Consider the following 14,053-nt stretch of genomic DNA (forward strand, 5'->3'; position numbering starts at 1 on the left):
AACTAATATAAAAGTGCGCTTTAATAAATAAGATAAATGACAAGATAAAACAACGAACAACAAGAGTTGCCAGATCTTTAATTTTTATAAGATTACATATTATAACAATATTTCTTGGTGTTACACACGTAATGACAAACTTATATACCCTCTATCACCACTAATGGTGGTGGAGGATATTAAAAATAGCATGATTTGTTAAAGTGTCATTTGCATCATCTAATATTTTATTGCGTAAAATAGTCAATACTACGACTATCCCTAACATAAAGACTCATTGCTTTTTTTTGGCAGCATATGGAATACAAAAAAAACATGAATTGATATAATTCTTATTTGGTTTATAACATTTAATGTATAAGTGTTGCAGTTTTCACAATACAAAATAGTACCTTCTAGAATGTGAAATAAAATTTGTATAAGTATATAAGTACTTATTTTTACAAAATTTTAAAGTACTTTTACATAAAAATGAGAGTAAATCGACAATATTCGATGTAAACGTGATTGTATAAACCAAAACGGTAAAAAAAATTTGAAAAAGGGTCAGCTTATTTGATGAGTGATCATGATGTCAGGGGAGCATTCCTTTTATGGCATACGGTTTGATGGTGGGTATATAAGATTCGAATATAACAATCTCACTTGTTTTTTTGTGTGGATTCTGTTCGAATATTTGGATGTCTGTTGGTTTCATAGTTTTTCATTTCATTTGTTTTTTTTTCGTATATTTGGATGTAGGTTGGTTTCATTGCCTCGTATATTTTGTTTTTTGTGCCTTTTATTTCGTTTAGCGTAGTTGATTCTTTTCTTTTGCACATGATATATTCTGAAAAATTAAATTATTATAAATTTTATATAATTAATATTTTTTATTACAATATTCGACTGTGGCGAATATAACACTCTTAGTTGTTTACTGTTCATCCATTTTATTTGTATTTTTTTTTTGCCATTGACCGTTATCTAGTGCCATTGACCGTAATCTAGTGCAAACGTACAGAATTTTGAGTCCTCTAAAGTGAAAAATAAAGTAATAATATAAAATAACAACAATTGTCCTGTGAAAAATTTAAAAAATAAAAATTAATAAATAAGCAAAAACAATTTACATTTACAAAATTCTTTTGAATTAACAAACTATTGAATATGATGACGGTTCTGATAGCTTAACTATGCAATTAAATTTAAATATTGCAATATGGAATGCTAACGGTCTTTCCAACCATACACATGAAGTAGAATTATTTCTTAAATTACACTATATAGATATTATGCTATTGTCGGGGAGACATTATACCAGTAAATCCTTTTTTAAAATAAGAGGACATGAACTAATTTCATCAAATCATCCGTATGACAGAACACATGCTGGGGGTGCAATATTAATAACTTCAATAAAATTCGAAATGTTACACGAAGTAGGATAATCATATCTTCAAGATGCATGTATAAAGGTCAAATATGATCTAAATGACATTTCATTTTGTGTTATATATTTTCCACTCAGATTTTCTGTTAAATGTCAACAATTTAGAAACATTTTTAAATGCTTAGGATCAAGATTTTTCGTCGATGGAGATTTTAATGCAGATCCAGACTGGTTAACCCTAAGGAAAGTGAACTTTATAAACACTTAATTAATAATAACTATTCCGTGTTGTCTACGGAAAATCCTACTTATTGACCTACAGATTCCAGAAAAATACCTGATCTTTGGACTTTGCAGTTTACTCTGGCATTTCTAGTCAATTGTTACACATCGAAGATATTGATAAACTTAGTTCTGATCACACACCCCTTTTAGCCAGTTTCAATACTTTCCTACAATCACATATGGTTAAGCACACAAATATTAAAAACAAACTACAATCAAATTACATTAACGCCAAAAAGAAGAAGAGACGAAAATATGGCAAACAGTAGAAATCCCCATCAAAAACAACTTTTAAATAAAGATGCTAAAGATCTTAAAATTTCACTCTTTAAATTGAAAAACGACCAAATTTGTAACTTTCTCCAAAACCTCAATACCAGCAAACGAAAGTCAATGAGTTATTATAGTGGAAAGCAACGAAATATATAAAACGACGTAAGGCAAGGAATGAACCTATAAAAGATAACAATAATGTTTAGTTTAAAACTGACTGAGTTACTTTCCCTTGCAATGGAAATGTGCTGGGATTGTTATGATTAATAAACCCAATAACCCAGATAACAATGTTACATCTTACAGACCAATAAGTTTACTAGTACTATTCGCCAAAATATTTGAAAGAATATATCTGAAAAGATTTATTTGCTGCTCTGCAGTTTGCAGAATTATCGGTATCTCATCTATCATCGGTTCTTCAATGGATTTCATGTACCTCCGTAGCCTTGTTTCTAATTCATTTTCATTCTAACGCTTTTTTCACGACCAGTGAACCTGATCGGGGTCGAAGGATCAAATATAAAATGTAATTTTATAGTTATATTGAAATAATTGATATTGAAATATTAGAGATAAAAATAATTTTAACAAAAACAAGTAAGAGTGCTATATTCGGCTGTGCCGAATCTTATATACCCTTCACCATAGTGTATTTTAAAGATCTTTTATAAATTTTAAATTTTTCCCGACTACATTATTATTACATCAAAAGCTAAACAAAAAGAACAACAACAATGCTAAACGAAATAAAACACAAAATACACAAGGCATCTAAACCAACAGACATCTAAACATACATAACGAAAAACACAGAAAAACAAAAGTAACAACGCAATGACGCCAACAGCATCCTAGCCCTATGCGCTTGGTACTCTTTTAGCTATAGACAGTGTGTTTTCTATACACTTATATGCGCTTAATACTAGCAATACGTTGTTGTTGCTCTTAACAGTATACAAGCAAGAGTAAAACAACAACACTTTCGTATTCATTGCTGGTAAGCATTGACGAGACGTAGATTTTGTTTTTGTTTATCGTAAAAAAATTGTTTAAAAAAAAGCACTTGGAAAAAATTTGTGTTAGTTTTAAATTTCAAACTTACATTATTCGCATAAAAATTATTGTACAATAACTCACAATCTACTCTCATATAATTGAAAGCGTTTTAAATACTTTTTTCTATTCATTAAAAAATATATTTGCAAAACAAAAGGGAAAATTATTTTATTTTAACAAAAAATGCAAATCATATTTTTTTGCTGTGTATTTTAGTAGAAAATACACAGCTGAATAAAATACATCTACACACACACGTGTACATCTTTTTCTATATACGGTGTTGTTGTTGCTTTTATAACAATTTTTTTATGAAATTTTCAGAGGTTGTCTCGGATTTTTGCACATATCTCCGTTATTTACCGACCGATTTTGCTGATTTTAAATAGCGATCTTCTCGAAAGCATGTCTAATAGAATTATTGAAGATTCGGATCTCGCCGATATCTGGGGTCCTCTAAAAACTGATTTCAACAGACAGACAGACGGACATGGATTAATCGACTCCGCTATCTATAAGGATCCAGAATATATATACTTTATAGGGTCGGAAAATTATATTATGGAAATTACAAACGGAATGACAAACTTATATATGTATACCCTTCTCACGAAGGTGAAGGGTATAATTAATATGTACTAAAAAAGTACATATGTATGAAAAATTTAGAATTATTAAATTATTATTAAAATCTGTATTAATCCTCCAACTTTTAACTGGGTACACAATTGTAAGAGTTATATTTTGGAACGCATTAATCCTTCAACGAAATAAACAGAAATAATATTATAATTAATATTGAATATACATACTTTTGTATTTATTGAAATTACCTGTTATACTTTAGGAAGCAATAAAATTAGGATTCTCTTATGCTCAATACATTTCCCACCAAAGTTTCTTTCAGATCCTGTTTTACATTTTCTGCAAATAATCGAAATTTTAATGGAACCGCGTAGCAGATCCCTTTTTATATTTTAATTCGGATAGAAGTATTTAAATAGGGAGTACAATATTAGCTACTGTTTTCTAAAAAAATTTAAACAATTAAAAATTATTTAATTTATTGTTTTGGGTCAATTTATGAAAGTTTTTTAAGCATTAAAATAACTTGGAATTAAACCATCTATAATGATCTAAAATTATTAAGTCATGGATTATTTTTAAAATTATTTACAGTGACTAACAATAAAAACTCCTTGACGACCCTTAACAGAATATTGTTTTTGACTTTAAGAGCGGGTTTTTAAGTTGGCAATCAAATGCCAATTAATAACCAGATTAGTTAATCTGAAAATTAATTGATTCTTATATTAATCCCATTCGATGTTTTTGAGTACAGGATTAAACTTTGCAGTGTAGCCATACAAAACAACAGAAAACGTCACTGTTTGTTATTAAAACAATGGATATTTCATAAAAAAGAAGAAGACAATTGTAAATGTAATATGAACATCAATGAAAACTTAAATTTAATGCAAAACAATATATTGTAAAGTCCCCATGATATATACATTTTAATGCTTATTTTAATAAAATATTTATTAATTTTTTTGGCATCAGCTGTTTACACTTTTGCATTACTTGCACATGTTTAAACCACCTCCATTGGGCGCTTAAACCAGCAAACAAAATTAGCCCTAATACTGCAATACTATTTTTTGTTTGATCTCTTCTAATTAAGGAGTTATTAACGTTCAAAAACTTTATACTCAAGTTCAGTATCTTGGAAAGGACATGCTTAATTTTAATAGAAAAACCTGGTTTTAATAGCTAAAAAGTACCTATAATTAGAATAATTAAATACAACGCTATATGAAAATTAATAAAATTGTACTTTTAAAGTATCTGATTATAATATTAAATATCGTATATGGGCAATTTCATGTCAAGTGACCAGGCAAAAAATAATTTATGTTTTAAACATTATATTAATTTGAATATAATGATTCCAGGTAGCGTTTAAATACTTTAAGTAAAAATTTTAATGTATTTTGTAAAGTTTTAGCTCAAAGTGATCATACGTAATCTAGAAACAAGACCTTAACGTACAAATAGTCTAAAAAATATTGAAAAGTAAAATTTAACTCAAATAAATCTTAATAGGTTAAATGATTATACTCCTAAACCAATTAAGAGAGAGACAAAACTTATTATAAAAACATTTTTAATTAAACATATTAGACTTGGTTTAAAAATCATGGAAATGGAATCCATTTAGAGTTTGTTAACTTATTCCTTAAATAGTACTTTAATGTAAAATATGACCACTTACTTTTTAATTTTATTTATACAATCCTTGAAGGTAATTACTTTTTGGTGTATATATAATAAATTTCACCAATTAACAAAACCTTTAACAGTTGTTTTTGAACACTACACTGTCATATTGTTTTTTACTAATTAAGATTCACAATATATTAATTACACTATTTTTCTTTGAATATTAAATTCAATAACTAATTCAAGTTTTACAATGAATAAACAAAACACCACTGAACTTAGAAAAAATTTTGAATTATTTATTTATAGAAATCAAAGTATTTTGTTTTTGTAAAATGTGTGCTCTCGTCTGACAATCGTCCAGATGTGACTACAATGTACACTTCCAGATTAATAAAATGCAACATTAATGTGTACACTCCTTAAACTGTCTTACAGAAGTGACATAAATATACAAACAAAAAATATACAAATTTGGAAACAATGTATTTTGTTATTGTAAAATGTGTTTTCTCACCTAACTATCATTCAGATGTCACTAAAACGTATACTTCCAGATGAAAAAAAAAATAAACAGTCATGTTTTTTGTTCAAGCAAAATGGATATATTCTTCTAACTATCATCCGAAAGTAACTTAAAAGTACATTTCTGGAAGACATAAATTCGCTATCAATATATTTAGTTTTTGTAAAATGTGCCTTCTCATCTGACAATGTCCAGAAGTCTATCTAACGTGGCGTCTGGCGTGATGAGCAACAGTTTTGTCATCTAAATGTTTGAAGGGTTTAGTCTTATCAGTTTCTATCTTAAGGCCCAACTATAATGTACAAAAGCTAGCTTAAGGAAATGTCAAAACCGAACGAAAAGTCTCCCAACGATGATCTTTGTTTAAGCAAATAAAATTTGACGAAACTCTCTTAGTACATTCCTGCCAGCAAATTTGAGTTTAATTTTGGATACACAAACTAAATAATCACTATAAAGGCTCAATTTTATGTTTTTCAGTGCTAAGTTAAAAAATTACAAAAACAATATACAGTGTCTCTCATAAGTATTCGAATTTAGGTATAATATGAAAAGAAACCAATTTTAATAACATATTTTGTATGCAAAATTAATAAATAAATTTATTAAATTCACTAGACAGTCCTTAGCTTTGATATTTCGCTTTTTAAAATTTTAAAAATTCACATTTACTTAAATTAATTTAGCTTTATTTAAAAAAGTATACGAATTTTTTCTGTATTTCATATTTGACTACATTATACGAAACACAAAAATTAGAATCGAATGTTTTTTTTTTTTTTGCTAAAAATTGTTTTAAGGGGTAACTATCAACCGATTCGATGTAATTTTGGATCATTTGGTCTACAATTTTGGAGTATTTGTACCATCTTTTTATGGAATATCATTAAAATGGCGGTTTTTGGCAATATTTGTATTTTTTTCTACTTTTTCTCAGAGATAAAACCAAAATTTGTTATTGGGATTAATATACCCCTTGGGTATAAAAATAATATTTTTTATTACAATAATCTGTATTTAAACGTTCCAAGATATATTATTGGAATCATTCTTCTATCGCTAATTCAATTTACTGGAACTCAAGTCCATTTTTATAATACTAGGGTAAAAATTTTTTGGGAAACTTGTCTTCTATATATTGTTTTAGATATCATCTGTTATACATTTTAAGTTTTCAATATATTGTGGAAGTTTATAACTCCAAAGCATGCCTGGAAGAAACGCCATTCAATATAGTGGAATCATTCTTTTTATAACCAATGGCCTCTAGGCTGAATGTCACCATATCATTATGGTCTAACTCAAAAATATTGATATCTGTTTAAATATTATCTACTATGATCAAAATAAGCCCAAAATTTTTTACATACAGTTTTGTTGTAATGGGCAACATAATCGTGAATGTTATGAGTAATAAAAACTAAAATAAAAATATAATGACGTTTGGTTAAGGCATGTTTTGGAGTTGTACACCGCTACGATGTCTTGAAAATTTAAAATATTTTAATGCTAATATCTACAATTATATATACTAGCCAACTTTGTCGGAAAATATCGATCCTAGTGGTACGAAAAGGGAGTTAAGATCCAGATAATTCAATTAGAAACAGAAGAACGATACCAAAAATATATCACGGAATGTTTAAAAACAAATCCTTAAAACAAAGATTATTATTTTTAGATACCTGAAGGAATCTATTAAATTCCAATATTAAATTTTGGTTTTATCTCTGGAAAAAAATGGCAAATATGGTCAAAAATCGTAATTTGTGATATTATATGAAAATATGGCACAAATACTCCAAAATTGTGGACCAAATAGTCCAAAAATATATCCATTCGGTTGATAGTTACCCCTTAAAACATTTTTAGCAAAAAAACATTCGATTCTAATTTTTATGTTTCGTATAATATAGTCAAATATGAAATACAGAAAAAATTCGTATACTTTTGTGAGGTAATTTTATGGACATTTTTTAAATAAAGCTAAATTAATTTAAGTAAATGTGAATGTTTAAAGTTTAAAAAAGCGTGATATCAAAGCTAAGGACTGTCTAGAGAATTTAACAAATTAATTTATTAATTTTGCATACAAAATATGTTATTAAATTTAGTTTCTTTTTATATTATACCTAAATTCGAATAATTTTGTTAAATTTTAGTACATTTTAATATACCAAAAGGAAAATAAAATGATAATAAGTAGATACAATAAAAGTTTCAAAAACGAACACTTTTTAATGCACTAAGAAGATAGTTTAATGCAGAATCATTCTTGCTCTCAAAATTCAGAAGGAAAAGTGTTTGCACATTTTAGTAAATATATTTATTTTATTGTGGTCAGTTGTGTGATACATTGTGAAATTTAGATTTTGTAATAAATTGTGTTAATTTAAAATTTAATATATCAAAAACATAGTTATATATAATAAGGATCAGTGAGAGATTAGTGAGTGTAGAACAATATAAAAAAGGAGAAATAAAACAAATTTATTACAAAGTCGCTTATATAACATAAGAGTATAAAATCATAACACTTTCCATTTCGTTTGTCAGATAAGTTTTATATGTATTCGCAAAGTTACTTAAGCTTAAGCTAGTGTATGAATGTTATAGTTAGGCCGTTAGCATGGGGTAATAACTGCATCAGTGACATAAATATATTTCATGCCTCATTACTAACTCTAAGATATGTTTTGTGTTTATGCGTAAAATAAAAAAACTAAGCGATAAATATTTATTTGTATCTCGGCCAAGACATGGTTCATCAAGACCCTCAAAGCCATTGGCGGAAAGATATTAAGTTCTGGAGGTTCAGAAAACGAAACTCTAAATAAAATCTTGACAAAAATAATTGACTGTGTTTTTGATTTGCTACACCTTTGCAAACAAAACTAAATTAGAAATAACTAATCATTATTTTTGATTGCTTCTTCTCAGTTTCATACATAAAATGGTTTTAATTGCCGTTTTATAATTATTTAAAATTTGCTTTATACATTTTATGGTTGTTTTATATACAAACCGAATTCTATATAGGTTAACAAATTTTGCTATTTTATCGATTTAAAATTTTTTCATTGTTTTATTTTTACAACAGATCATAAATCCACCAGACCAAATTCCCAGAGGTCAAGAAGTCCATTAATAAATGATATTCCCAATAACTCTGCTATGGAACCGAGGTTTCCCAGCCCTGGCTTAAACTTCACACCTGGTGGCACGTCAGGTGCTAACTCCCAGAATATACCCAACAGTTTTAAAAATCAAAATTCAAGCTTAGAGGTAATTATACTTTTTTGAAAACAATATATTTAAGAAGCAATATTATAAAGGTATCCACACATCTCTCTCCCGATGTGTGAGTTAAAATTTTATATAACTATCACTTATAGGTAAAGTTTGTTTGGTATTGAAAATAGTCAATATCTTTGCACGTTTTCGCGTAGCTCTTAAACAAGTGGTCACCCGAAAAACAGTTTTAGCCATATAGTAGTAAAGACCTAACTGGTGAGAATGTATTAGTAGAAGCACACACAGCACACAAATGCGTTTAGTTCTCACAAGTTTGTTTCATTCTCTCAGAGCTCGTCTGTGTGAAGAGAATAATTTTTTTTTGAAAACCGCTTTAGTTTCGCCAATATGTACTACTATATGGTTTTAGCAGTCATAACTGGTTTAAAAATACCATTCATAATTGACTCTATGATCCCCTAAGATCTCTTTAGAAAATGAATCACTTTCTGAGTCGATTTAATTATGTCCGTCGATCTGTATGTGTGTACATGTAAAGTTTGTGCGCAATTTTCAAGATAATTTGATGAAATTTGGCATAAAGCCTAAGTCCCCATACAAACTCCCCTTCAGAAAATGACTTGAAGGTCAAAATTTACTTATAAGCACTAATAACTCGATAAAATCGTTAAGTAGACGTAAATTTCTTTATCAAAATTTATAAGGATAGACCCATATGAAATTCTATTTTTGGCCAAAACTTGTGTGCCTTTGTAAAATATAACTTTTATGTATTGTTCTAAAATGCATTAAAAATGTTTATATTACAGAAATATTTTGGTAGGAATTTTAATGGATTATGTCACGCTTAAAAACAATTCTCTAATTAATTATTTTCCCATTTAAACTTGGTATAATTAAAATATCAGATAAAGTAATCATACTACTCTTATCAGTTTATACATAAATAACATTTTACTTATTAAAACATTCATCATTTAACATTGATGTTTATTACTTTGTAAATTATATTAACAGCCTTTACAATAACAGCGTTAATCAGGCTTCAATATTGTTCTTAACATATTTTTGTCGGGAACAAATAAAATACTTTTTTATTGGCGTTATCATCCCATTCAATTTCTTCTTTTGGTCATCAAAATTCCAATAACAAAAATGAATAGTAATTAATTGTTAATTTTCCATGGCCTCCGGTAGGTTAGTGGTTAGTGTTCTAGTCTGGTAGACCGGAGGTGGTGGGTTCGATTCCCACCCGTGGCACTGGTTAAGGAGCGCAAAACAGGCCTAGGTGTATTTCTTCAAATTTGATGTGTATACATCTTCCTTTCAAACTAACTAACTAAACTAACTAATTTTCATAAAAATTCCTACAATAAGCCATCAATAACTTTATTAGATATTTATGAATATGGGGTTTATTGTTTATAGTTTTTACATTTATATTTATAAATCTAAATTAATATTTGGTTTATATACTAATTAAACTATTTTAGCTTAATTAGCCATATATGGACTTATTGGCTCGTTTATGTAAATGAAGAATTAAAAAAAATATGCCACATTCGATCAAATCCGGAACGTTGCATTCCGAAACATTAACATAGGGCTCTTTTACTGTTCTGCAACACAAGATAGCTCCTTAAATTTATAAAAATTATTTTGTCAATTTTTATTTGACTATTTCGTTGCACGTATTTATTGGGAATGAAAACAAAAAAACTTTATAATACTTTACATTTAGTATGGTTTGCTAATAGTTTACCAAGTTTCTTTTGAAATAATAGATTTAAATATAGGAACATGTATCTTCATACCGAAACTATTAGATTTTTAGTGTTAATTTTTATTTGCAAAGTAATATTTTTACGTTATGATTAAAAATTTAATATGTATCTTTTCATTGCATTCTTATTATCCTTTTTAGCAGCGCCAAAACCTGCAACAAATGCCGCCACAATTTTGTCGACGTAACGATAATATGCCTTTAAATCCTAATAGTAATCGAAGTAATCAAACTAAAATGTCAAATTCGTTTGATCCCATATCATCTTTGGCACAAATGTCACAGCAACTAACGGGAGGCGGTGTTGGTCTCAATTCTGGAGGAGTGGGAAATTCACCGAATAATATGTCCAGCTTAATGGGTGGTCCCGGTGGTGTTAACGATATAAATATGAATGGCCTAATGGGCGGGCCAATGATGGGTGGTCCAGTTGATCCAAACATGGACCATTGTAATCAAAATCCCAATGGTGGTGGTGGGAATATGGGCATGTCCGGCCTTGGAGGTGGACCTGGATCCGTACCTGGGCCTTTTGGTCCAGGTAATTGCAATATGATGGGTGGCAATCCCGGACCGATTTGTCAGCGATTGCTAAACCCAAAAATGTGTGTGTCGGGAGGTTTTAATCCAAATCAAGTTGGAGGTATGGGTATGAGGGATGTGCCTTCAGGCTTCCCAGGCATGATGCCTTCGCATCGAATGATGAATCACCGTATGTCAGCAAATTTTGGCAACTTTAATGTTTCTCCTAACATACAGGTTAAAGCAAGTACCCCCAATACCATACAGTATATGCCTGTAAGGCCCCAAAACAACAATAATAATAATATGCGAGTACCTCCTAGTCTGGAATTTCTCCAACGTTATGCTAACCCCCAAATGATGGGAAATTCAGGAGGTGGTGGTGGCGGTGGACCTGGAGTTGGTCCTGGTGCTTCACCCTCCGATATGCCTGCCATGAATGGTCCAAGTGATTTAAATAAAATGCCAAATACAAATAATAATATGGGAGTAAATTCCATGAATCAGATGAATTTTTTTGGAAATTGTAATCAAATGTCAGGAATGGGTGGCATGGGTCAACCTGTAGGTGGTGGCGATCAAGATGAATTACAAGGGGGTGGTGGAATGATGGGTAATCATGATCCTATGAATATACCTCATGCTCCAATGCTTAGGGGCATGAGGCCAATGCGTCAGGGTGGATTGCAGTCAAGTGTTGGAATAAATTCTGGATCACGCATGCAACATCCTGGCATGGGCAATATTCCCCCTAATGGTATAGGCAACAATCCATTTCCTGGCTCCGACAACGAATCGTTAGACTGCAATGATCCGTCTAATGGTATGTTCAACAATGCAGCTGCTGGCATGTATCAACAGAAGAATAATAAACCCCCACCCATGGGAATGTCGCACGGTCCACCCAATCTAAATCCAAACAATGGCAACAACGGTCCCTTACCAAACAGCAACGTAATAAATGATCAAAACCCTTCTTCCAACCCCATGCAAAATTCTGTTATGATGGGGCCTAACAATTCCATGTTGAACAGCAATATACCCAACAGTAACAACGGTCCTGGTGGACCTCTTTCGGGGTCTGGAAATATGGGTTATAAGCCATTTGTTGGCCCAACATCTAATGACTTGAAATATGCTCAACAATATCATAGTTTCCAGCAGCAACTGTATGCCACTTCTACACGAAATCAACAGCCGAGTGGTGGTCAACAGCAACCCCCAAATGCAATGTCACCTAATAGCAATCCAAACGCCGGATTTTTTGTTAATAAATAAATTTTGCTCTAAGCCCTTAAACCATGTTAATATTAGCATTTAAAAAAATAAAACAATTGTTTTGAACAATTAATATGAATTCAACACTTATTGATTTTTATTTATTTAAAAAAGGGATATTTGCTAGAATAATTGGTAATATTTTGGCAGATTTTCTAAAAATCAGAATTTTCTGAATGCTAGATGTCTTGGGATTTCAAAACATGTCAGACATGCTTTCAATCCTTCAAAATTGATCCATAACTATTGGAGATATATAATAGAGATGTAACGAATGCTCGCTTTCGCATTTGCAAATTAAGAGAAAGCGAGATGTGTATTGGTAATTAGAAATCAAAAACTCATGGTGTAAATGTATTATTAGTATTAATTTTTAAGATATAAAAATTAAATTAGTATAATAAATTTAAAAATAAATATACAGTGAATCGATTAAGTAATTTGCTATGTACAATTTTATAAATTTTAAGATAAAACTTTATTTGAACAATTGTTTTTAGCAAAATAAAGAAATTTGTTTGTTGTATTTTTTAAAGAATATATTATATTTTAATTTTCTACCATAAAAAGTAAAATCGTTATATTAATTAACGAGATTTTTGATAAAATGTGAACGTATTGTTAATTTTTTGGGTCAATAAAGTATTTTGCTTTTTTAGGTTTTTTGTTAATTTTTTTAATATTGCTGCATTATTTTATAGAATTGAATATTTTTATTACTCCTATATATTAGAATAACATTTTTTAGATATTTTAGTAGTGGAACGACTAAATTTGGACATTTCTTAACCGATTTATTATCCTATATACCTATCAGAATTTATCAATATTTGACTTAACATGAAATCTATCGTTTCTTTCATTAAATTTCGAAAACAATAAGTAATTTTGAATTGGATACATGATATATTAGATAATCAGTGGATTTAGACCATATCATAACAAAAATAATCCGGGTTTTTGGTCATTTTGTATTGATAAACAAAAACAACACTACGGAAACTCCATCTATTTGAGCAGTATTGTGTAAATTTTATTTAGAATAGTATAATATTGATTCTTATTCAATAAATATAACATTAAGTACCATCCTAGCCACTCTAAGTATGGGGACATCACCATATACCACTATAGAACTATTAAATGCTAAAACCTCACATTTTAAATTCTTTATTTTATGAATAAGATACTGTAGGCGTATTTGGATCTGGATAGTTATTCTTGATTTGGGTTCTTTATATACATACACTCGTATTAGGTGAAAAACATTGCTTTTGTTGACATTACGGTATGATAACCACCTCTATTTTAAAATATCTAAATTTGGTGTTTTTCCTGTACTACACGACAGACATTGGTTCCAAGCAACCTAAGGTCTGTTTAGAGGTCTAAATTTAAACATAGTGTTGCTCCTAGTTCGTATATAGATTTTGAAAAAGATAAATCAGGAGTCCAATAGTTTTTCTTGGATACAAGT

At 29.4% G+C, this 14,053-nt stretch overlaps 1 protein-coding gene across 1 annotated transcript in view; it reads left to right on the plus strand.

Annotated features, from left to right (window-relative positions):
- Positions 1 to 12,660, plus strand: part of LOC111675487 (protein BCL9 homolog) — a 61,417-nt gene extending 48,757 nt beyond the window's left edge. The window contains exons 6-7 of the mRNA XM_023436255.2: positions 8,839 to 9,023; positions 10,918 to 12,660. Of these exons, the coding sequence (XP_023292023.2) occupies positions 8,839 to 9,023; positions 10,918 to 12,576 (1,844 nt within the window). The 3' untranslated portion in view covers positions 12,577 to 12,660. The remainder of the gene's footprint in view (positions 1 to 8,838; positions 9,024 to 10,917) is intronic.
- Positions 12,661 to 14,053: the final 1,393 nt, after the last annotated feature.

The sequence above is a fragment of the Lucilia cuprina genome, chromosome X, assembly GCF_022045245.1.
Source record: "Lucilia cuprina isolate Lc7/37 chromosome X, ASM2204524v1, whole genome shotgun sequence".
Lineage (NCBI taxonomy): Eukaryota > Metazoa > Arthropoda > Insecta > Diptera > Calliphoridae > Lucilia > Lucilia cuprina.